The 25,365-nt window shown below is 38.5% G+C and overlaps 2 protein-coding genes across 2 annotated transcripts in view; one reads left to right on the top strand and one right to left on the bottom strand.

Moving 5' to 3' along the window:
- LOC126955751 (signal peptidase complex subunit 2-like) overlaps positions 1-25,365 on the top strand; it is a 705,796-nt gene that overhangs the window by 274,610 nt on the left and 405,821 nt on the right. The window lies entirely within an intron of this gene.
- ANXA5 (annexin A5) overlaps positions 1-25,365 on the bottom strand; it is a 29,800-nt gene that overhangs the window by 3,021 nt on the left and 1,414 nt on the right. The window contains exons 3-10 of the mRNA XM_050792647.1: positions 15,423-15,507; positions 13,685-13,779; positions 12,383-12,496; positions 10,692-10,782; positions 7,441-7,520; positions 6,919-6,975; positions 1,603-1,696; positions 585-680 (exon numbers count right to left, since the gene is read on the bottom strand). Of these exons, the coding sequence (XP_050648604.1) occupies positions 585-680; positions 1,603-1,696; positions 6,919-6,975; positions 7,441-7,520; positions 10,692-10,782; positions 12,383-12,496; positions 13,685-13,779; positions 15,423-15,507 (712 nt within the window). The remainder of the gene's footprint in view (positions 1-584; positions 681-1,602; positions 1,697-6,918; positions 6,976-7,440; positions 7,521-10,691; positions 10,783-12,382; positions 12,497-13,684; positions 13,780-15,422; positions 15,508-25,365) is intronic.

Below are 25,365 nucleotides of genomic sequence, written 5' to 3'. Positions count from 1 at the left end.
GACTCACAAATTAGATTCACCCTAGTTTTGGAGAGTATATAATGCTGCAATTAACTGCACAGATTCAGTTCTCCAATTTTTCCATATTATTCTGAATATTTAATTAAAATAAAACTAAATTATTTAATTTGAAAACAACCATCATCACATCTTCTATTACATCAAAGATATTCTTCTTTTCCAAACCAGATGACAATTTCTTAATCTGCCTCAAAGCTGAGAGGACAATATTCAAAAGAATTCTAAAATTCCACAGGTATCAGAAATAATGTTTACAAGCCTCTGAGATAATGTCCACGACATTTCAGGTTCTTCAAGAAATAATATTTTTAATGCAGCTTCAAAACGATTTTTAAACAGTTATCTTAGTATTTCCATAGGATTTAGATGAACTAACCAAACAATCCTGTATTTCTAACATCAAAATAAATTTCCGAATTGGAAATTTATGAGTTTGCTTCCCCTAAATATCATCTCAAACTCTTCCTTTCACACCTAGGTGGTTATTTTCAGATGCAGCCTCAATCGAATAAAATACTCTAGCTCTTATCACCAAAAATATGAATACATTGTAAATCACCTACCGACAGCAAGGAGTAGTTGCTCCAAATTGCCAGAAGTCTCCCGGTCAATGGTTTCCTCAATTTGAAATCCTGATATAGTCATGTACTTGTCAAACACTAGAAAAAATAAAAATGATTTCCTAATCACATAAGGATCACTCTTTCCAGAAAGAAGATACCTACTCTGATTAGGTGGTGTCCTACTGAACACTAATCTCCCATTCTTCCTTGCTGACAGAACCTTGTGCTCAGAGCCTCAATGTGCCAAGCCCTAAGCAATGGATTGCAGGTATACTTTGTTCACTGATTTCCCAGTCCCCTGACTAGTTACAGCCAATGAGACCTAAAGGTAAATCCACCAGAGGGGATGTGAGAAATCTCCTCACTTATAAAAAGTGATACACAGATATGACTGGTTTACCCTTTCCTTTCCTTCCTGCTGTGAAATGGTTAAGTTTGGAGCTAGAGCAGACATCTTGTGATAATGAAGAAATGAATACGAGAAAGAAAACCAAAACACTAGGGATAATGGAGCAAAAAAAAAAAAAAAAAACACACAGAAAGATCTGAAAGATCTCAGGTCCTGCCAAATCAACCATGGAATCCCACCTCTGGAAAAAAAAACCCTGATTTTTCAAGCCACTATTAGGGTTCTCTGTCACTTACACTAAATTCATTCCCAACTGATACCACAAGTGCTGATGACTATCCAGAGATGAGGTCATGAGTACCAATCTCTAGGAGGAAATATGTGTAGTGAGCCACTACCCAGTGATGTGTGACTATGGGAAGAACAATCTAGAGATCTGACCTCCCTTGCCATCCTCCAGTAGTGAAGGGTGGACTAAGGAGCTCTAGTTTGTAAAAGCTACACAGCAGCAAAGACAATGTGAGATTTCTCCAGGTCACCAAAAGGAAGAAATACAAAAACTGATTCATTCGCTAAGTCCCTGCTATGAGGAAGGTATTCTGTCACACCGGCTCATGCACTTTCCAAATTTACCAATGTAACTGCCCTATAAGATTTTTTTTCACTCACCCTTTCTCAAATGGGACACACTTCGTGTTCCAAAGATGGTAATAAATTTTTCTTCATCTGTCCCCCATTTAAGTTCTCCAGCCTGAAATAAAGCCTGCAAAAATTTCAAACTCAATTAATAAATTGTTCCTCCATCTCATTTCCAGGTTCTTAATCACACTTGTTTTTTACTCCCTGAATTTTAACTCACTTGATTCATCATATTGTATTAATAGTTTTCATTTCTAATGTTTCCTATGCTGAAACTCAGCTGAGTTTGGAGCAACTTTGGAGCTTGCCACTGAACTGTGCCACAGAAGATTCATGGGTCCAAGCAACAGAGCACAGCAATGGTGCAAGGTTACATGTTCCCAAAATGTCTGCCATAACCTCCGATCTTTCAGAAGCAACAATATGGGTCAGGAGACAGTTATGATTACCTCACTGTTGATACATCCATTTACAGACTGGGAAAGGATTTAACTGGAAGCTATGTTGTCTGCCTTTTCTGTTTTGCTTGTTCAATAGCACTTGATTAAGAGTACACTTCATATTTTATCTTTACAACTGAGATTTAACCAAGGCTAGCTATAAAATGTTTTCATATTTCCAAAGATCACAATAAATGTTTAAAAGGTTATGGGTATAGCACAGTGCCTGGCATATAGAAGCACTCAATAAATAGTGGTTGAATAGTTTGAATGCCCATATTTCCCTTTTGACATGGAAAAAAAATATATGCTTTCTTGTGTTCATATAACTGCCTAAAAAAATAAGCTTATATACAAACATCAACATTTACTCTGAATTCACTTATTGAGATGTGAATAATTTATGAAAATCCAAAGAATCAATCTTTACAATGACTGTACTATCTTTTTATTCATTTCAAACTAAGTATACATATTAAAGTAAGATGAATGCAATTTGCTGAGGCTGCTACTTGCAGTTGGCCTTATGCCCACAAGCAGCAATCCAAATAAAGACAGGAAGTGATAATAACAGGTTTGATATAGAAGGTTTGATCATGGTATGTTTAAAAATGTAGATTATGGTGGTAAAGATCTACTTTTTATTATATTTCTGGAGAATAAGAAAAAAAATGAGACTCACATATCTTTATGCTCAATTTTAAAATTAATTATTTTAATGGTAAAAATGAATAATACCAATTCTAGCCATGTGAACATGCTCTTCAAACCTGAAAAGATACTAACTCTGAAGGTCATGCATGTATCTATACTTTAGAACCATATCATGATGACATAGACCTTTCTTAAAATAACTTTGAAAATCTAATTACAAAAAAACACAGGTTCATTGAGAAATTTTGTAAAACTAAGAAAAAACAAAAATAAGAAAATAAAAGTTACAGGCTAGGTATGGTGGCTCATGCCTGTAATCCCAGCACTTTGGGATGCTGAGGTGGGTGGATCGCTTGAGCCCAGGAGTTCAAGACCAGCCTGGGCATGGCAAAACCCTGTCTATACTAAAAATACAAAAAATTATCTGGGCACGGTGGTGGATGCCTGTAATCCCAGCTACCCGGGAGGTTGAGGCAGGAGAATCGCTTGAACCCGGGAGGCTGAGGCAGGAGAATCACTTGAACCCAGGAGGCAGAGGTTGCAGTGAGCCTAGATCATGGCACTGCACTCCAGCCTGGGCAACAACAGCAAGAAGGAAAGGAAAGGGGAAGGGGGGGAGGGGAGGGGAGGGCAGGGAAGGGGAAAGGGGAAAGGGGAAAGGCAAAAAGGAAAGGAAAGAAAAGTTGCTATTAATATCAATATCCTGAAGGTGCTAGTTACTACTTCTGGTATGTTTCCACATGTAGATAAAATATACAAATATATTAACACCTAAATGGGTGACGGACTCATCTTGTACAGTATCACAGATATTGATGCACATATTTCTTATCAACTATTTTAAATGTCTAGAAATTTTCTCTAGTAGGTACAGGAGTTAAGCCTGTTATATGGGAATAATTGGTGAGATGTCAGGTATTTTTACCATAATCTTTTAATTTTATTAGGAGAATTATGTTTGGGATCAGTATCTATTGTGAAACTATTATTAAGTAATCATATGCAATAATGATGGCTTCTTCATGTAAAACAATGCTATTTAACAGTTTTGTTTTAGTGTAAGTATCCTTTCTTCTAAATGAGGATGCCCAATATTCATGGATCCGTCTGGATGAGGGACCCTTATACCCCTTCTCTAAGCTTTATGGTACGGCCTAAGTACAGTTTGATAAGCCCTGGTTCAGTGCAAAGGATGAGGTTTTGGAGTCAAAATAGATATGGTCTATCTGCGAGATTTCAGATGAACTACTTAATCTCCTCTTCAGCCTCAGTGTATACAGTCATTAATGGAAATTATATAACTTACATAATGCATTGAACAGGGTCTGGTAATCAGTAGCAAGTGCCCAGTAAACTGATTACTTCTCTTTCTCCCTCTTTCCTCTAAGAGTTCAACTCTCCCTCCAGAGAAAGCATAAAACAAGGATTTATCGGGGAAGAAGGTAAAATCTGTTTTAATGTATTAAAAATATTAAATCAGTTTAACACATTAAAAATGTTAAAAAGTGGATTATCTACAAAATGTTCGGTTCCCAAGTGAATGACTCTATGGCTTATCAAACCTCTCAAATAACTGAAATCCTCTTAGTGCCAGGTATCAGTAGAGACAAAAATGCAAACGCTTATAAAAGGGCCCTTTAGCCGTCTCAGCTTACTCTCAAGAAATCTCAAATTCTCACTAGTGATAAAAGCCCAGCTGCCCTTGCTATGAGGTACAAGTTGGTGTGTTCCTTTTTATAATGCTGAAGGATTGTTTTCAACAGGTTTATTAATTAATAATAATACATTTTAAAGAATCAAAAACTAATAGCCAGCATAACATGTTCTGTGTTACTCCTGGTCACTGGAAGGCTAAGAAAAGCTTGGATTCCATTCAAGGGATATTTTAAAGTAACTCCATAAAGCAGTTTTCACATGTACAGTCTCACATGTACTCTCAGGGTTCTGAATGGTTATGACCACTGCATGACAGGTAAGTGTCACCTATACAGCCTCAGTAATCAAAGGACCAAGGATGCAGGCATTACCTGAGAGCGTGTTCAAAATCCAGACTCCCAGCCCCTGCCCAGACCCACAGAATCAGAATCTGCGTTCAAAATCCAGACTCCCAGCCCCTGCCCAGACCCATAGAATCAGAATCTGCAATTAAAGGTCCCCAGGTGCTCCGCATGCCCACGAAAGTTTGAACAGCAGTGCTATCCAGTAAGTGCTCCAAGGAGAGAAATCAATGAAAACAAGGTTAAAATGTAGTTTTCCCCTCAGGAGCCTCACGCTGCAGCAATGCTCTCATTACATCACCGACTATCTGGGAAATCTGCCCTCTGCTTGCTAATGCAGGCCTCACTGCAGACATCTGAGAGGACTAGAGTTGGTTTCTTACACTGTGACCCGAAAAGCTCCCAGAACTCCTATTCTACTCTTGACAGTAGGAATGACAGAAACAGCACTATCTTCTAGCAAAGCCACAAACAATGCTTAGAAAGCAGTACGATCACCACCTCAGTACCAAAGCCCCTAACAGGAGTACAACTCTGCAGGGTTTCTCCAGCCCTCTCCGCGATAGAAGGTGGAGTTAAGCTAGATCTGTGCTTGAAGTTGATATTTAATAAGCCCTTTAATGATAGAGAAAACCAGAGAAGGCACTAATATTCAAGAACACTGAATATCTCGTAGTGAAATATTCTTATAGTGAAATATTAATATTCAAGAACACTGACTATCTTCTAGGGAAAAAGAAAGAGCTTTGGAGTCAGACAGGCCTCGTTAGGAATTCCAACTCCACTGCTATTCAGTGGAAGCCATGGGCTTGTTTCTTTATCCATAAAAGGGAAACTGCCCCTCTCTGGTAGAGTTATGTGCTCATTCATTCATCAGTTATTTACTGAGCACCTACTCTATGCCAGAAGCTGAGGACACAATTGAACTGACAGCTCAGGGTGCCCAGGAAGGCAGTCAAGTAAATAGGTGGCTTCCAGAGAAGGTGGAAAGAACTGTGACAGGAAGCCTGGTCCGGGGGGCGGGGGCGGGGGGCGGGCCATGGTTTTCCCTGTGAGGGGCACCTAACTCTAAAGTATCTAAGCTGAAGAGTGACTCTTGAAGAGGACTCCGGTGAAGAGGGGTGGGAGGGGCAAGAGGGCACAGAGACCAAGTGAGAGAGGCTGGAGGCATAAGTAAACAAGACACAGATAACAAAGGAGCTTGTAACCCATTCAGGAACCCGGACTTTATCCTGAGGACAAAGGAACCACCAGAGAGTCTGAAGGTTATAATCAGGGGCTGGACACAATCGGCTTGCATTTTCTTAGAGTGAAGCAAGAGTCAAATACTGCACAGAGAGCCCTCAGTAAACATTCAGTTCTTTTTTTCTCTCCAGCTAGACAGATATGACAGCATTCTGAAACCATTATAAAATCACCCTACCCAAAAGAATAACCTCTCTCCTCTTTCCTGTTGGCAAAGTGAGATTGCACATCCATGGGTTTTTCCACTGGAGGAGTGAATATGGCTCTTCCTTTTTCAATGATACATGACAAACAACCAAGAATTGTGTATTCTCTTAATTGAAACATGTGACCAGAAAGAGGTCTATGATTGGTGGTTCGAGGAACCCAAGTAATTCCTTTATTACCAATTTCCAGTTTTCAACTCTCATGTTTCAAATTTCCTTTCCTATACTTTAATAACTGTTTTATTAACCAGACTGAGACTTTATAGGGGATTAAAAGTCACTTAAGAGGAAATTTTCATTTGGAGTCACTAAAAAGCAGCTGACAGAAGACCAATTCTACTTAAAATTCTGTCAAAGCAAATGCAGAGAAATTTCCTAATACCAAAATAACTTGTCATCTCTTATATAATTAAACACCACTTACTGTTAAATACTTTATTCTTTCTTCTTTATCTTCTGCTAAGAGACTCACTGCATAACTGGCAGTGGAATTAATAACACCTGTTTTTTGTAAAATTCTCTATTTTGTGAATGTTCAATAATCACAAAACAAAAAAAACCATGTCTAGTTGGAACTCACTATGTAATTTATTTTATTTCATTTCAGCTTTAAGGTAAAATATTTTGATGACCAGGTCAGAATAAGAAAAAGCTACTTACATAGGTCTTATGCTATGTGAAGAACCCATTAACAAGATTATCACTAGCAGCTATTATAACATACATTGTGATTTTTTCATTACCATGAATTACTTCTTCATTTCTACAACATAATAAAGTCATCATATCCTGGGCATCACTCACCTGAGCATCTTGTTCAACTTGAGCTTCATCAATTCCAGCATCAGGGTCTCTGTTAGCCTATGAGAGGTAATATGTCACATTATTGAACTGTAGAGCATTCTCATTCAAAAGGAAAAATGGTTCCACCTGATGGTTATTCAATAAAGCTCTTTCTCTAGAAATAATATGCTTTTATTAAGATCAATCCTGCACTATTTCACATTATCATCACACAGCCTGTCCAAAACCAATAATGACCCTCCTGATTTTAAATTCTATGAAAGAACAAGATACTGCTATCATTCTGTGAAAGGAACAAGATACTACTATCTAAAACAAATGTATGAGTTAGCTGTTAAGAATTTAGACCAGATATTCTGAAACACAAACAAGCACAAGCAACATACAGCCAGAATCATCGCAGTAAGAATCAGCAAGTACCACAAATTATTAAAAGAATTTTAAGTGACCTTACTTAACTAGATTCAGCCCAGTCCAACTTCAGGCTTTTTAATAAAACTGTAATTCATCTCCACCCAATACCTGAAGGAGAACCACCAACATCCGCTGGTAGTACCCTGAAGTGTCCCCCACCACGTCATCTTCCAGGCTTGAGCCATATTCTGCAACAAAATAATTCATACTGATTTACATCTTCTTTCAACTAGAAAAATAATCTTGCCCCATTAATCAAATGAAAGCAACATAAAAGAAGAAATATTATATTTGGTTAACATAAATTCCCTCTATTCCATCTCTGAATGCTCTCAGTAAATGCTTTCAGTGAGTGGTTGGACAAAAATGAATTAAAGCTCCCAAAGGCACTCAATTCAAACTTAAATCGAGACTCAGCCATTTAGAAATTCTCTCGACCAATGTAGTCATTAGTCTAGAGACACATGATGGTACTGGAAAGTCTCCAAAACACAATCAATCATAACCTTAAATTCTGTTTTGCTTTCTTTCTAATCTTTTACGTGGTTAGCTTCCAAATGTCTTCCATCCTCTAATATTCTGGGATTTATTTCTTTGGGCATGGCCATCACTCCCCCAATAAGGTATTTTTCCTCTGCAGAAATAAAGTTAACTCTGAGAGACAGCAATGATATTTTAAAGTACGCCCCCCTCCCACCTCTATTTCCAGCTGCTCAATGTAAGGCCATATAAAAGCGGAGAATTGGGATCTACAAGAGTCTACAAGTCTTTCTCACTACTCTCAAACAGTTGCTATTAAAGGAAAGGAGGCCTTACTCTAAGGTATTTAAATATTTAATTATTATGTGAAAGCAAACAAACTTTAAAAGCCTGAAACTTCTATTTTAAAAGGCCCAGAAGAGTTATGCATTTATTTCAACCAGTTACCCAAATACAAAACCTTGTAGGAATCTTTAATTCTTTCTTCTATGCCAATACCTGTATATATTAACCATTAAACCCTATCACATGCTTCTCCTGTCCCTGATTTATCCTCCTCACACCTCTCACTAACCTAGGTTGGGCCATAATTCCTAAATACCTAGCTTACCTCCCATACACATAACTGTCCAATTAGCCTTTCTATTCAAATCTCCTTCCTCCCTCAATTGTTCCTTCAGCACTCCACTGCCCATTCAAGAATTTACAGTACCTTTGAATTAAGTCCAAATTCCTAATCCAGTCATGCAAAACCATCTCTATCTGAGCCTAACCTCGCTTGTTCCATTTACCTCCCACAATGGACATGCACACATCCTCCACGGCAGCCAGGCCCTCTCCATCCCTCAATATACTCTCCACAGTCCAGTCTCCATGCCATTAAAGACAGGCAGTACCTCACCAAAAATACCTTTTCTACCTACTCAAAATGCACCGTCTTTTTTTCCCAGCTTTATTGAGTTATGATGGACAAATAAGAATTGTAGATATTTAAGGTATACACCATGATGTTTTGATATATGTGTACACTGTGAAATGATTACCACGATCAAGCTAATCAGCATATCCATCACTTCATATAGTCTATATTTTTGTGTGTGTGGTGAGGACATTTAAAATATACTCTATTCACAAATTTCAAGCACATAATACAGTTATACTTTCACTATAGTCACCATGCTGTACATGAGATCCCCAGAACTTACTCATCCTGCCTAACTAAAATTGTGTATGCTTTGACCAATATTTCACCAGTCCTTTCTCCCATTCACCCCGCCCCTACACCCTAGCAAACACTGTTTTACTATCTGTTTCTATGAGTTCAATTTTTTTAGATTCAACATAAGAAGTGAGATCATGCATAGCTTATGCCTTGTGCCTAGCTTATTTCACTTTGCATTATGTCTTCCACATTTATCCATGATGTTGAAATGACAGGATTTCACCTCTTTAAGACTGAATAGTATTCCCGTGTGTGTGTGTCTGTGTTTGTGTGTGTGTGTGTGTGTGTATTCTTTATCTATTCATCTGTCAATGGACACTTTGTAAACTCACCTAGTCTTAAAACTCTGCTGCATGTGTGATTTGCACCATGAAGCCTCCCTAACATCCAAAGCTATGATGACCTCTCTCTTCTGAATGCATTTTTGCATTTAATGTTATTGGTATTTTACTTTAGTTTGAATTTTCCTATCCTTTAAATATTGCAGTCATTCTGTCATGTCACCCCTGAGGAGACTGCATGCAAACTGCCTGAGGACAGGAGCTGGGTTATGCACACCTTTTGTCACTCATGACAACTAGCACACTGCCAGACACACAGCCAGTGCTCAATTACACAGCTGAGTAAGACAGACCACAGTTATTACCCCCTTTGAGCACACCATTTGTAATCCAGTAGCACAAAGGTTCTCATCAAGGTCAACATCCCCAGAAAGAGATATTTGAATAGTACATCAAATAAAGTTCAAAGTTGAGATACATGTATCACTTCTGCCTTAGTGGTTGGGAACTTACTGCCTTTAAAAAGAGAAGCAGGAAAGAGAGATTCAGCCCTTTAGAAAGGTAATTATACAGTTGCTCTAAACTATCACACTGTTTTGACTTGCTGGGTTAACAAAGCCATTTCTAAGATTAGCAAACTAATGGCAAGATACAGTCCCTAGCAAAAGACACTAGGCTTGGAGTCTGTTGACTGAGCTGAGAAACTGGATAGTCTGACCCTCCTCAATCAGGCAGGAAAAAGAGCTGGCTACAAGAAATCTGGTAAGAAAAGGACTCTCTACCTCTACTTTTTATTTCATTTTCTTGATTCTATTCATGGGACATATTTCAGGCTGAAATGCAGATTTCTGTTCATGAAAAAGGCATACTAAAAAGAAAAATCAAAATGCAGAATATTTTATTCAAGCATTGCCATTAACTAAGACAACATACCTTTACTCAAATGTACTTTATCAACTCTGACGTGGGAAAGGGTTTAGGTTTCTCTTCCAAAGTTCCAAAAGTACTTTTTATATAACTCCTAAATTTTGCTAACATAAAGCTAAATATTTTTAAAAGAGGAAAAACCATTTTTACCTTAATGTTAACATAAAGACAACCTGTATATCCCTACACTAATTGCAAATCCTATGCAAAAGTAAACTCCATCTTCAGCAGCAGCTTCTTATAAAATGTTAAAATAGAAGAGGATAACAAGACAGTCTTTTCCTTAGTGAAGGAGAAAAATAGCTTGAATTGCAGGTCATTCATTCATTCATTCATTCAACCATCATTTACTGCCTGCCTCCCATACCTACAAAGGACTGCATTCAAATCAGAGAAATGAAGGAAGTAACAGTGGAGGTGAAGTCAAAATATAACTCACAAACATTTACCTTCTTCATAAACTTCTTTGATGGCTCTTAGTTCTTCAGGTGTCCTTGAAGCAATAATTTCTGTCAGTACTTTTTCATCTGTTCCAGCTCCCTGTTTGGAGATTTTAATAGAGAAAATATGTCAATAAGATTTGAAAGAAAGTTATTTTCCCAGAATAGATGTTACCCAAATTGCACAGTCATATAAATATTATCCAGTGTAACATGGATTTCTTTGTATATGAGTTCTATTAGTTACAGAAATAACAAATGTTAAATGATTTTCTCTCCAAAGACCATTTTATTCTTTTTGTCTAATGGAAAACAATGTTTCTCATGTGCATGTGTGTATATATGTGTACATATACATAACCAGTTACATAAATTTGTAACTTTTAATTTGATCACCTAATTCTAGTTTAAAAGTAAAACATTTTAATGAAAATTGAAGTAATTTTTTAAAACTGAAAGAGTAAAAATGAAAATTTTGCATAAATGTACGCGGAAGAGCACTGATACTTAAACAATATGCACCTCAAAAGATAAACCCCTGGCCCCCAAGTTAAGTGCTGTGCAGTCACAGGAAAATTCTACATCAAAGGTAACAATAAATATAGCATTGCTTAATTATTAGGAATTAGAACAGTATAAGGGAATTGGGAGTTGCTTTCTGGATTTTTGAAAAATCATTTTAGCTGGCTTTCCTTTTTCTGCTTTTAAAAATCACATCTACATCATTAAACTAAGAGATGCAACAATACAGCTGAACTTAATTTTTTTAAAAAGATAGTATATTTAAGCCTTATTCTCTTTATATTTCTAACTTTGCCAAAAATCAAGCACTGAAAAACCTAGAGTTCATTCTCTGGCAGAATTTCAACTACTGCTGACATTTCAGAAGCACTTAGCAAAAAAAGTACTTTTCTCAATAACCTAAGATTTTTGTTTATTCCAAAAGAATCACCATAGGAAAATGAAGAGACTGAGCACAAACCAGCTCCTATCAGGATGACGCTTCTCCTCTCCACTCCATCAGTAAGAATCCCTGAGAAACATTATTTCCTTGTTAAATTTCAGTGTGCCCATTCAAAATCTAACAGCTAACAACTGAACTACTTCCTGTCCCATGAGCCTAAACAAATGTGTCAATACCGTCATATTTATACAACATTCCAATCACCAGTCAAGGGAATACACATTTAGTTTTCGCTGCAACTGAAATTACAGCAAGTTTACCAGCTACTTCATTTTAGCATTTAGAGGGGCAGGAAAGAAGGAAAGAGTATGAGAAAATATTTATCGTGAAAATTCTCTCTGACGCTTTACCTTTTAACCTAAAATGATGAGCAATATTATTGTTCCCTAATCAGGCAATTTTCCATTTAAAAAGACAAAATAGCTCATCTGTAATATTTTTTAAACATCCTCAAAATCAGAAGACAGGCATGAAAATAAAATACAAAAATCTATAAAAATATTAAAATTTTAAGTAGCCCAGTATTATTGAGTTTAAATCTACAAAAAGATGAAATGACACACTTGTAATTTTCTCCCTCCTTTACTGCTTATTGCCTCCCACTTTTGTCTTCCAAGCAACTCTCACTGAAATAATCAGATAAAATGTTTTAAATATAACAAATAAGAGGAAGTGATTACCAAAACAAAATAATACTATTTATGACAAGAATGTTCCTTTCACTCATCCTTTTTACCTTCAAGGCATGTTTCAGTTCATAAGCATCATAAAGCCGAGAGGGTTTCATCAGAGCCACAATTAATTTTTCAAATTTTCCAGTTAGTTCTGATTTCAGGTCATCCAGAAGATCCTAACCCACAGAAAATACAAATTTGTTAACCAGCAGAAATTGTAATAAGATTCTTCTTAAATATGAATGACAGCCCTTTGCTCTAATGAATTCTTTATGTTGCCATCTCCAAGTAGAAGGCCCATGAGCTAAACAAAACCCCATAACCTTGAATAACATACTTTTAACCTGTGATCAAAATCTTAAACTAAGGCAAACCCACTTACATGTCAAGATATTTGTTTCTAAAAGATGTTTTTCTTAACTTGAAAAAAAAATGAATACCTTTAAAAGTAGACTAAAACTATTGTACTTTAAAAATATTATTCTGAGAAACATCTTTTTTTAAATTCCAAAAAATAATCATATAATGAAATTTACAAAGGACATTTAGTCTCTTATACCCAAACATAATAATTTTTTTCTCTCAATATCTAACAACATTCAAATACATAATAGATTATAGTCATTATTATGACTCCTGATCACTGGGTGATATCTTTTCCTATGGGGAAACTGTGTATGTAATTATGAAAAAATTATGTAATTATGAAAAAAACCCAGTACTTCCTAGCTATAAGTTTCAGCATACCACACAACTAAAAATGGGGGTTTAGAATACTTCCTTTTTAGCTTTGCATTTGTTTTCTTAATTGATATATGTTTTCAGACTAAGAAGGCTATATTTAAGTTTTTCATGCATGCACTAATTCATTTAAATTTAAATAATTCAAATAATTCATTTAAATAATTCAAGTAATTTTTTTTGAATTGTTAGTCAAATAAAAGCATTTAAATCAACTAATTAAAAATCCATGAGTTAAAATCATGACAAAAGGAACCAAGACTGTGACCGTGTTAAAACAAAACATACTTTAATACAGGCTTACACCTAGAAAACGAATAGTAAGACATCCATGTGAACGTGAGTGGGAAGCACAGAGGAAAAGAAGAGGGACAGTTCTCACTACAGGATCTTTTGGCACCTCGACAGCATTAGGCAAGGAAAAACAATTATGTGAGGATAAGCTGGGTGAGCACTGTATCCCAAGAGCTGATAATTTAGAGGAGAGTGGAAGAGAAACAGAAGTAGGGAAGTCGGAATCACAAAATAAATGAGGCTTACAAAAGAATATCAGTATATTCCAAACTAGTCTTATAACTGATAGCTGTTCTCCCATTCTCTCTTGGGATGAAGTGTGGTCTTACCCTGCCAAACAGAGTCTTAAAAGCCGCAGAGATTTCCTGGCGCTGAGCGTTACTTCGGGATGTCAACAGAGTCAGGATGCTCTCCTCATCCGTGCCTGCAATTTATGGTTAACAATTACATTTTGGCTCCTACATGCATACTCTCCCAATGATCTTGGCAACCCACTTCCCAGTCACCTTATTTCCTTGCCTCTCCCTATGCGAATATAAAATATATTTTATGGCCGGCGCAGTGGCTCACACCTGTAATCCTAGCTCTTTGGGAGGCCAAGATGGGAGGATTGCTTGAGGCCAGGAGTTCAAGACCCGCCTTGTCAACATAGTGAGACCCCCATCTCTTAGAAAAAAAAAAATATATATATATATATGTGTGTGTGTGTATATATATGTGTATATATATGTGTGTGTATATACACACACACACAAACACTACATATATATAAATGTTTTATTAAAGTTTATTTAAAATTTACTACATATAAAATGGTATGTTTCCAATATATTCTACCCCCTATTCCCAACATATTGGAAAGTAGATGGAAAAATACTCCTGCCTTTTACAAAACTTAGTACACCTAGTTTTTCATGCAACAGATACTCAAATAACAGCTATCCACGAGGCACAATGTGCTGGGTGTTACAGGGGATTGAGAGAAGAGAAAGAGACTCTGGTTTCAAATTACAATTTAAGGTAGAAATATAAAAACACACAAATAATTGTGAGCTAAGGCAAAATGTGACAAGTGCCTCAGGAGAGATCTAAGTGTCAAATGGGACTCAAAGAAGGGTCTCCCAGCTGATAGGAGGTGGAAGGGAGTCTTGGAGAATGCTTCGGGGAGAAGGTGACACCCACAAGTCTCAAAGGATGGAAGGATTGTGAAAGGCAGTGACAAAAGGAAGGACAGCTTTTAGAATGAGAGAAAAGCTCAGCAGTGGGGAAATACAGGGCTTTCATAAACAGCAGATAAGCCAGCATGGCTGGGTCTGAGAACACATTAAGCAGTAATGGGAGATGAGTCTGAAAAGGTGGGCTGGATGCAATGGAAGGACTTGCAGGGCCAGAAAGCACATGAATAATAGTAAAAAAGGAGCCTGAGCACAGGAGATCAGTGACACATGGAAATCCTTGAGAAGAGAGGTTAAATGACTAGAAAAGAGGCTGGGGAAAGAGAAGAGACTAGCAGAATGAGAATGGGATATCTGATTGGGAACAGAGCTGCACAGCTGCTCACCTGCAGGGATGGCTGCCTCATCGACTCCGGCCTCTACCACACAGGTGAGGGTGACAAGCTCAAAAGCACAGAGGCTGAATTAAACTGCCTGTTCAGTTCTAGAAACTGAATATTAGGGATGGTTTATAGCAAGCTTGTCCAACCCACGGCCTGCAAGCCACATGTGGCCCAGGACAGCTCTGAATGCAGCCCAACACAAATTCATAAACTTTCTTAAAACATTATGAAATTTTTTTGCGATTTTTTTTTTTTTTTTTTTTTTAGCTCATCAGCTATCGTTAGTATTAGTGTATTTTATGTGTGGCCCAAGACAATTCTTCCAATGTGGCCCAGAGAAGCCAAAAGATTGGACACTCTTGGTTTATAGTATTATTTTGTTATCATAACATGTCTCTTCTCCTACAGATTTCAGATCAAAATATTCTAAAATTATTCTTACTGTAATTAACGACTTGTTTGGAAAAACAAATATCACATTTGCTTTAGAAAGAGGAAGCTAAATTTACCCAGGCCTTTCATGGCCTTCCGAAGAGTTTCTGCATCAGCCCGCTCATCAAATCCAGGGAAGTCCGTCACAGTGCCTCTGAGAACCTAATTCAGGAAACACAGTGGTATTATTCATGTCATGACTAATATGACAAAGTAAATAATACAAACAGGAAGCCGCTTGCCATATATCACATTCAGTCATTAAATGAATTTGCCATTTGATAAGATTTGTGACCTCTTTTGAACTGGGAAGTGAAGCATTTACAATGGGGATTGGCAGGACCAATTCAGCACAGAAGCTATCCTGACCACCTGTAATACCATCAGCGGGAAGGCTGGCTCTCTCTTCTCTGTGACCACACCCCACCAACACCTCCTGGTTCACAGAGGGCACTTCTTTGCAGGTTCCCTTCCCATTAAGTCTCACACCATTTTGATCTACAAGCATATTAAGCCCACATTAAATCTTAATACCCTGTCCTGAGTACTCAATTCTAAGCAATGCTCTTGTTACATGCCTTTTCATCTAAGTCCTGTTTTTGTATACTTACTTAGGGACTTTATGATAACCCAGCAAAGCCTGAAATGATCGTTCATGTGTCAGAGGAATACAAATCTTTGAATTTAGAACTTTATAAAGGTGTATTGGAAGATATTCTTCATAAAGCTTCCTGTTACACATTACTTTATCATATATATACACTGCTTTTAATAACCAAAATATCTTCATGTTTCAAAAAAAGTTAGTGATATCATTAGATCCTTAGAGTCAGAAGGCTTTACTAATACTGAGCCATAAATGTTTATCTTACACTAAATGGAGGCTCACAGAATTTACTTGACTGGTAAATGTTTTTGCATTCCCTCAAAACTCCTGCTTACGTACCATCTAAACTGAGAAACAAACAGCTAAAAGGAAAGCTAGCCTGGTTTACAATCTCACATGTCTTATTATAAATGCACAAAAGCACAGACACCAAAAAGGAGGAAAGTTTCTTTTCCACCTTAGCCTCTGATTGTTGCATATGCCAACAATAACCTAATACTAGTCAAATTTTAAAAGATGACAACAGAGAGACAGCCATGGTGAAGAACTTCCCCAGGACATAGTGTCAAAGATCAGTTCAGTGGCCTTCTCTCTGTAGTGGCACTAAATTAGGCTTCCTGAAAAAGTGGCACTCATGGATCCAGGAGATCGCGACAAAGACTCTCCCTTTGGCCACACTTTGAAAGGCTCCCTTGAGCCCTCTTCTCAACTCATCCTTGTCGCTGGGCCTCCTTTGCCTGCCTAGCAAGAAGCTTGCTAAGTCAGTTTAAGGAGGATACCCCTACTTTTGGAATCGGATCACCCTCTGCTATAAAGTGAATATCTGTGTCCCCTCAAAATTCATATGTTGAAACCCTACCCCACCACATGATGGTAAATAGGAGGTAGAGCTTTTGTGAGATAATTAGAATTAGATGAAGTCACAAAAGCAGGGCCCCCAAAATGAGATCAGCATCCGTGTAAGAATCCGGAGAGAGCTTGCTTCTCTCTGCTCTGTCATATGAGGCTAAAATAATGTCTAGAAGACAGCCCTCACCACACCCAACATGCTGGCACCCTGAGACTTCCAGTCACCAAAGCTTTGAGAAATGAATTTCTTTCTTTATAAGCCACCCAGTCTATAGTATTCCATTACAGCAGCCCGATGAACTAAGGCACCCTGTATATCTGATCAATTTCCTCATCCCCCTCCCCCCACATCTGATCATCCTGGCCTGCCTTCAGCAAGAATCCTATTAAGTCAGTTTAGAATCCTATTAAGTCCCCCTAACTTGATGTTTCGTCTTAGTAACTTTCCATCCACTGACCTCACTCTGCTTGTTAGCTATAAATCCCCAGCTGTCTTCCCTGTATTCAGAGTTGAACCTAATCTCTCTACATGACTTACATTGTAATATTCTTGACTGAGGCCTTCCTTACCATCAGAATAACTTTTTCTTCAACAGTCATCCTTACTCTAGTTCAAGAAGAGAAAACACACTGTTCTTTCCTCTGAACAGGGTCAGCTATGAGAGAACTTATGAGAAAACCTGACCTCATGAAGCCCCACATGACCTTAACTCCAAAGTCAAGTGGTATGATCATGAGGCCAAAAGAATACAATTCAAGAGAAAAAGAGGTATTTTCAGGTTGATGTCCCAGCCCCAGGTTGTTGAAAGCACCACTGGTAGCAGCTTTCACTCCCTCTGTGCCTCAGCTAAACAAGGGACTGTGGCCAACTAGGAAAAGGGGAAGGGGAGCCTCTCTCCCACTTGTCTCGTGGAGAGGTTATGAAACTAAGCCAGAGCTGTTCACTCCACCAAGAGGGAAATCCACCCACAGCCAGGCTAGTCTCCATTTCCACCCCATCTAAGGAGCACAGACACATAAAGACCAATAGATGCCCTGCCATTCATTCTATACCTTAATCCATATGAAACTGAATGGTTGAATACTGACAACTTCATAAAAGGAGTTATAGTTCAGAAGAAAAATTTGTAAGATTTGAGAAGATGATGCTTCAAAATTAGTCTGGGTTAGGAAAATTCTTTCTCTCAGATCAAGTTACAGCTTCTCTTTAATGAGATCACTTCAAATTGATCAATATCATTGTAAAACTGAAAAAACTCCACAAGTTTTCTTAATGTGAGAACTTAGGACTGAACGCCTCTTGCAGTTCACCTGTCTTTTTACTCATTGACTCACCATCTTTTGAATGCCTCCCACGTCCAAAGTATTATACTAACTACTACTTAAGAGTCAGGATCCCTCAAGTTAAGTATGAAATGACAGGCATATAACTAATCAAGTGCAGCAGAATATGTACACACAGAGGCTGGATTAGGGCAATGTGAGCACATTTGAGAGAACTATATTGGGAAGTGTGAAAAGAGAAAAAATTCAGGAAAAAAATTCCAACGACTCTTGAAAGTTGCCTGTGAATTTGCCAGGCCAATCTGGTACTTTGGATAAAGAGTTAAGTATTTCAACAAGCAGTAAGGTTGAAAGAAAAACAAGGGAAAGGTCGCAGTGAAGGGAGGGGAAGGGCATAAAAGCCATGCTAAAATGTGCAGACTTCATCCTGTAGTCAACAGGAAGCCACTGGAGGACACTCAGGCAGGGAAGAACAATGTCAACTCTCCACAGCAATATGCCTCTGGCAGCAGTGGACACGATGGAATGGACTGTGCAAGAGTGACAAGAAGACTGCTTAGAAACTAACAACACAAAGAAGGAAAGGAAGATCTAAACAAAGGCAGGGACAGAAACAGGCCCCGAGTAGACGGGAACTATTTAGGATGATTCTGTTTTTTGGATGAGAAAAAGGATGGCTGGCTTTGCATTTTTCCACAGTAGGCTTGTGAGCTGTCAGCATACGCGGGTAGTAGCTGGAGGAGGCCACCACGCAAGACAATATTAATGGGGTGGAAAGAGCCAGAGGAGAAAGAAAGGGAAGGTGACCTACAATCAGAGTGGCAGCTAGTATCTGCTGAGTGCAGCAATGCACCAGGCACCATGCACAGAGCTTCACACAGATCATCTCAGGGAAATCCCATCTAACAGACAAAGAAACATACTGGCTCAGAAAGGTTTTAGCAAATGAGTCACCCAAGTGACCATCAAACAGCAAGTAGCAGAGATGGGACTTGAAGCCACAGGACCTTGACTCCTGGGCTCTTACCCATGAAGCTACACTGCCCTCCCAAAGGCAAGAAGAAAATCCAAGGAGGGTGATGGCATAGAAGCTGAAGGAGACAAATGTTCCAAGAGGAAAGAAAGAGGAGGCAGTGTCCAACACCACTGGAAGTCAAGGAAGAGCTAAGACTGAAAGGGTCCACTGGATTTGGTAACTAGGAGGTCTTTGGTGACGTTTAATCGTCTGGCTATAGGACACTCAGGAATGAATTAAGGGAAAGACCGTCTCAATAAAACAACAGTTTGCAAACCAGGCCTTTAAAAACACAGTTAAGAAAAAAAAAAAAAAGGCTTGATCCGGTTTATAGGCTATGAAGAAACTTCTGGAGAGACAGAGGTTAAAAACAGGGAGAAGTTAGAAACAGAAGAGACATGAGGGATCTGCCTAAAGAAAAAAGGTATCTGACACCAGAGACTGAAGGAAATTGGGTGAAAGATGAATGGAAGAAAAGCATCTAAAAATCTTACCTACTAAGTATGAAGGAACAACTGCTGGTCCTCTTTTTGAGAGCTTTCTAGAAATTGTGAAACACTTTTGCTACATTCCATACAATCAGAGTCACCCACCAAGGATGACAAAGCCACGTAGCGGTATTAAGAGACCAGATGTGAATCAGAGAAATGAGTCAGAAGGGCAGAACCCTTGTTTGGACATCCTGCCCAAACCCCATCGCTGCCCACACAAAACTGTCTGCAAATGTGACTTCAAATGACTCATTCAAGAGGGCTTCCCCTGTTTCCTGGAGTCCCCACACTTTACCCAGATTAATGCCAACTCTTAAGTAGGCACTGTTCCCTCACCCATTCACCCATCCTCAGTTCATCCTCAATTCCCTTTATCTGCTGCCACCAATGCCTTAGGAAGAGAATTATAATATATTCTTAGATAATACTTGGCCAAAATATACAATTCACTCTTTTAATTCTCACCTTTGAAAATATCCATTCTTTAGGTCTATAATTGTGTTGGCTTTTTTTTCCTCTAAATGAAAAAGTTCTTTACCCGCAAAGACTAGGTATGCCAAAATAAAATGAATAAAACCAACCAAACAACAAGGGAAGGGTTGCTTTTCTAGACACAGAACTTAGACATAAATAACAATTTCAAGTTTAAAGATGAGAAAGTATTCACCTGTCTGGAACATTTTAAATAAAGCTTTCCTGAAGACACAGAAAAGGACTAAACTCTCTTTGTTCTCCAGTTCCATGTAATCAATATTTACTCAAATACCCGCCCCCCACCCCGCCCGCCATGCCGGCATTCCACATAATATTAATTAGGAGCTGGAAATCATGAAGCAAACCACAAGCTGAGCAACTGCTAAGCCACTATGCAGTGATTTTTAAGGGTGGTTCTACTGAGCCTCAGGTTTCCAAAGACCTTGGAGCCATGCCAAAAAACAGGAAGCTGGGAAGACAATTGCCTCCCAACTCCATGTATGTACACCAGGGCCCTACCTTATGTATGTACTAGGGGCCCGTTAATATTTCCTGCAATAATAGTTCCCACTAATGAGAAAATAAATTGTTTATCACTGTACTACGAAAAAAATAAGAGCATAAAAGAGGGAAATGTCAGTGTGACCTGATTATGCTTTGAGCTGCAAAGTAAAATAAGTATCAGGGAAAAAATTAGGACCTCCAAGAAGACTGAGGAGTACAAACACATCAGAGGTCAGAGACATGCTCTCAACCCCCAATCCTAACCCTTGCTCTAATCCCAACTCAGGAAAAGTGAATGTTACACTTCAAAGCGTTAAACTCGAACTGGTCTATTGCTTACTTTTGTGTAATTTCCTTTCCTTTTCATGCTCCTTCTTACTTGTTTTTGCTTCTTTCCATTTGTCTAACCATCCTACTACCTCTGACCTGTTTCTTAAAACCAAATGCAAGGGAGAAAAAAACATCACTGGAGAACAGACTAAGTTGTTTGCATCGTGGTAGAAAAGAAGGTTTTGATAACACAGTAAAGCTTTGTAAAATGATTTAAATTTTTGTTGTGTATTTCTTTAATGCTCTGTGTTTAATGTTGTGTCTCTTTACCAGTGTAAGAATGACTTCCCTTGGCAAACACCAATAAAATGGAAAGTTAAATTGTGTGCTCCTACAAGTTGCCCAAGAATAACTCCAGTGATGTCTTGAGTGAGTTAAAGTGAGCAGGTGGCACTGGCCACACTGAGTTCACACTGGAGGTCAGAGGAGAGTGTGCTATTTTGCCAAACCGTTCCATTGGGCATTCCATGAATAACATTTGAAAAGTTCTATCAATAACCAATTCATTCACACTGGCACTTCAGAAACAATCACGGGTATAGATTTCTCATATTAGAGAAGAGTGTATACAGATTCACAATTTCATTTCCTTTTGTATCTAAATAACGGGCACAAATCTAATAAACATGGCTGATCCTAGACAAAGGTAGGAAATAAATCAGCTTCAAATCTCTTTTAGTGGAAGAGATAAATAATATATGAACAAATGGATCTGGCCAGATGCTGTGGCTCACGCCTATAATCCCAGCACTTTGGGAGACCAGGGCACGTAAGGTCAGGAGTTTGAGACCAGCCTGGGCAACTTAGCATAAACCCCGTCTCTACAAAAAATACAAAAATTAGCCGGTCACCACCATACCCCACTATGGTCCCAGCTACTCATTCAGGAGGCTGAGGTGGGAGGATCACTTGAACACTGGAGGCAGAGGTTGCAGTGAGCCCAGACAGTGGCACTGCACTCCAGCCTGGGTGACAGGGTGAGACTCCGTCTCAAACCAAAACAAAACAAAAAACAAACAGAACCTACGGAAATAAAAGAGGATTTAGAGGACTCAGAGATCATATATACCTTACTATTTACTAGATAGTGCCATCTAAGTGTTTTCTAAGAAACTCAAATTCAACATATCCTCTACTGTTTCTTCCCTGCCTCAAACCTGCATTTTTTTTCCAAAAAAAAAAAAAAAAACCACCAACACACAATCAACCATGGTCAAGCAAGCCAGTCCTGTGACCCTTTATCAGTTAACAACCACCCCACTCAAGTACCAAATTTGCCCACCCTCCCCGACAGGCCCCTCCTATCTAAAACCTGAGACACTGCCTACTTTAAGCCTTTGAGGTCTCACTGGGATTACCACAACAGAGCCTATGTGGTTTTCCAATACTCAGCTTCCCTCTCCCCTCTCTCAATCCCCACTCCACCACCCTGCCTTTGCATCTTCCAGAAATGCACCCATCACACTGGCCCCAGGGTGAGCTTTGTTCAATATAAATCTGACAGTGGCACACCTCAACCTGCAACTCTTTGATAGCTCTCTATTACCTATAAAATGGTTCATAATCTTTAGTGCTGGCTCCTGTCGACCTATCTGGCATTCTTTTCCAAGACAGGGCTTAATTTCCCCACCTCACTGCAGTTTCATTCCATCATGCTAAACTCTTTCATACCCCTAAGTATTTATTTGCTGTTGTTGCCTCTCAGTATAATGGCTTCCCTCCTTTGTCCCATACAAAGAATGCCAGCTAAGTAACCTCAATTTCCCCTGCTGTGAAACAAAAATAGTAATACCTATTTCCAAAACTATGTTATGAGGACTAAATAATGCACACACGAGACTTGGCAATGCATCTATTATATCAATAAATCTTAGATCCATTTCCCATTGCGCTCATGTTTAACAATACTTGGCACATAGTCAAAGTGCAAAAGCCTCATACATTCATGAATGTATGCACTGATGAAAAAGAGAACAGTTAAGAACTAGTGTCCGGCCGGGCGTAGTGGCTCATGCCTGTAATCCCAGCACTTCGGGAGGCCGAGGCATACGGATCACTTGAGGTCAGGAGTTCGAGACTAGCCTGCCCAAAAGTGAAACTCTGCCTCTACTAAAAATACAAAAATTAGCCAGGCATGGTGGCACATGCCTGTAATCCCAGCTACTCGGGAGGCTGAGGCAGGAGAATCACTTGAACGCAGGAAGCAGAGGTTGCAGTGAGCTGAGATCATGCCACTGCGCTCCAGCCTGGACAACAAAGCGAGACTCCATCTCGGGGGGGGGAAAAAAAAAAACTAGCGTCCAAAGAAATGAAGCCAGGAGTATAATTTCTTGCAATTAATCAATTGTTTACATATTATGTAAATTACTACACTGAAAGACTGGGTCTAAGAAGTACTTAAAGCAAAGGTCTTAGGAGCCCTAATTTTTAAAAAACAGATGCATTTGTGAAATTTTAGAATAGTATGAAGGATATATGAATAAAACGTATTTCAGGAATGAATCTATGCTGTAAAAGCATTGTTATATTTCTACCATTTTGAACTTCTAAGTCATTAAAAGAAGAAAGCCAGACTGCCTGCCTCTAACTAGCTTGATCACCTATGTAGGCTTTCTAAGGAGAACTGGATATTAGATAAGGAAATTAGGGTTTGCTGAATGCCAGTGAATTGCTCAGTGGCTTGCAAAGCAGCCAAGTAGTTTTGGATCTAGTTCTTTCTCAGTAGCCAAAATGAACTTAAGAGTTAAACAGATAAGGAACTGAGAGAGACCACCAGGAGCAGCACAGGCCATGGACAACAGGTAACCCTGATCTAACATCCCAAGAGTGAACATTAGCTCCAGAGAGACTTGACTTGAAAAATGAATGGCATGAAAAGATGCAATCAATATCTAGTCAGCTCCTCTGGAATGAGCTTCATCTCAAATTTATTTATTTGTTTATCCTGCTTGCTTGGCACAGGGCTTTTTAAAATTATAATAATAATTTTAAACCAAACGAAAATATTTCTGCTCAAACCTTGTAACTTAAACATGTATCATAGAGATAATTCTGATGTTCATGAAGTTTCTAATGAACAATTACGTAGCCTAATTTTGCCTTCATGACATTCTTACTGCTCAGATGCTGCACCCAACTTTAATACTAAACTTTTTTTTTCTTTGAGACGTAGTCTTACTCTGTTGCCCAGGCTGGAGTGCAATGGCACGATCTCAGCTCACTGCAACCTCCGCCTCCCGGGTTCAAGTGATTCTTCTGCCTCAGCCTCCTCCCAAGTAGCTGGACTTACAGGTGTGCATCACCATGCCTGGCTAATTTTTGTATTTTTAGAAGAGATGGGGTTTCACCATGTTGGTCAGGCTAGTCTCGAACTCCTGACCTGGTGATCCGCGTGCCTCGGCCTCCCAAAGTGCTGGAATTATAGGCATGAGCCACCGTGCCTGGCCAATACTAAATATTTTAACAAAATGTTTTACTTTCATGATTTCCAAGAATAACTAGTAACAAAACTAGAGCAAAATTTAACACTGTGTATATTTTTTAAAACATTACTTGTAAGTTTTATGATGAGTAAAAACTGTAGTTTTGATAGAAACAGTCTTGGTGTTATACTGTCATAGGGCTCAGGTACATAATCTTATATGCAAACCACCATTCTAGGTTTTGTATACACATGACCTTTATGATACTAATCATTCTTTGAAATTATTAAAATTAATGTCCACAACTGGAAAATATGTTCACTTACACTATTTGGGTAAACAGTCTACATGATGAAAAGGAATTGATGGACCCTCAGACATCACGGGGGAACTTACAAGAGATTCAAGAAACTGCCAAATGAGCAAAGATAGAGGGAATTATTATTCCGTGCTTGTTAAATCTTCATGTACATCACCACACCAGCATATCAAGATAGGAAAAATATCCCTCAGGAAAGGAAAATTAATTCCACATAAAAGTATCCTTTCTATGGAGAAGAACCTAAACCAAACTTTCCACTTGAAGTAATATGAGAACTGTTTTACTGTAACAGTTAAGTGCAAAGAGGAGGTAAGAATGGGGTCACTGTATAAGTTTACTAAAGTAACCAACTCATCTTAATCCTCCCATTTTCACTTGGAAAGGACCAAGAAACCTTATTCAATTTTGGTAAGTCAATCTGATAAAAAGTGAACTATAAATAAGAGAGAACATTGTTTTAGCAGTTAAAACACTTGTTTAAAAAAAAACCATCTGGACTCTGACAAGCCAGTTAGATTGACAAGATCTGTGAAATCAATTTGGAGTTTTTAAGCCCTGATATCTTATTCACAAAAGACTGTATAACATGGTCAATATTTAAAGACCTTAAACTATCTTCTCTTTCCTACATTTTTGATAAACATTAATAACAGTAAAGAAGCCAGGCGCAGTGACTCAGGACTGTAATCCCGCCGAGGCGGGAGGATCACTTGAGGCAAGGA

The sequence above is a fragment of the Macaca thibetana genome, chromosome 5 (genome assembly GCF_024542745.1).
Source record: "Macaca thibetana thibetana isolate TM-01 chromosome 5, ASM2454274v1, whole genome shotgun sequence".
Lineage (NCBI taxonomy): Eukaryota > Metazoa > Chordata > Mammalia > Primates > Cercopithecidae > Macaca > Macaca thibetana.
This window is presented reverse-complemented; position numbering and strand designations above follow the sequence as displayed.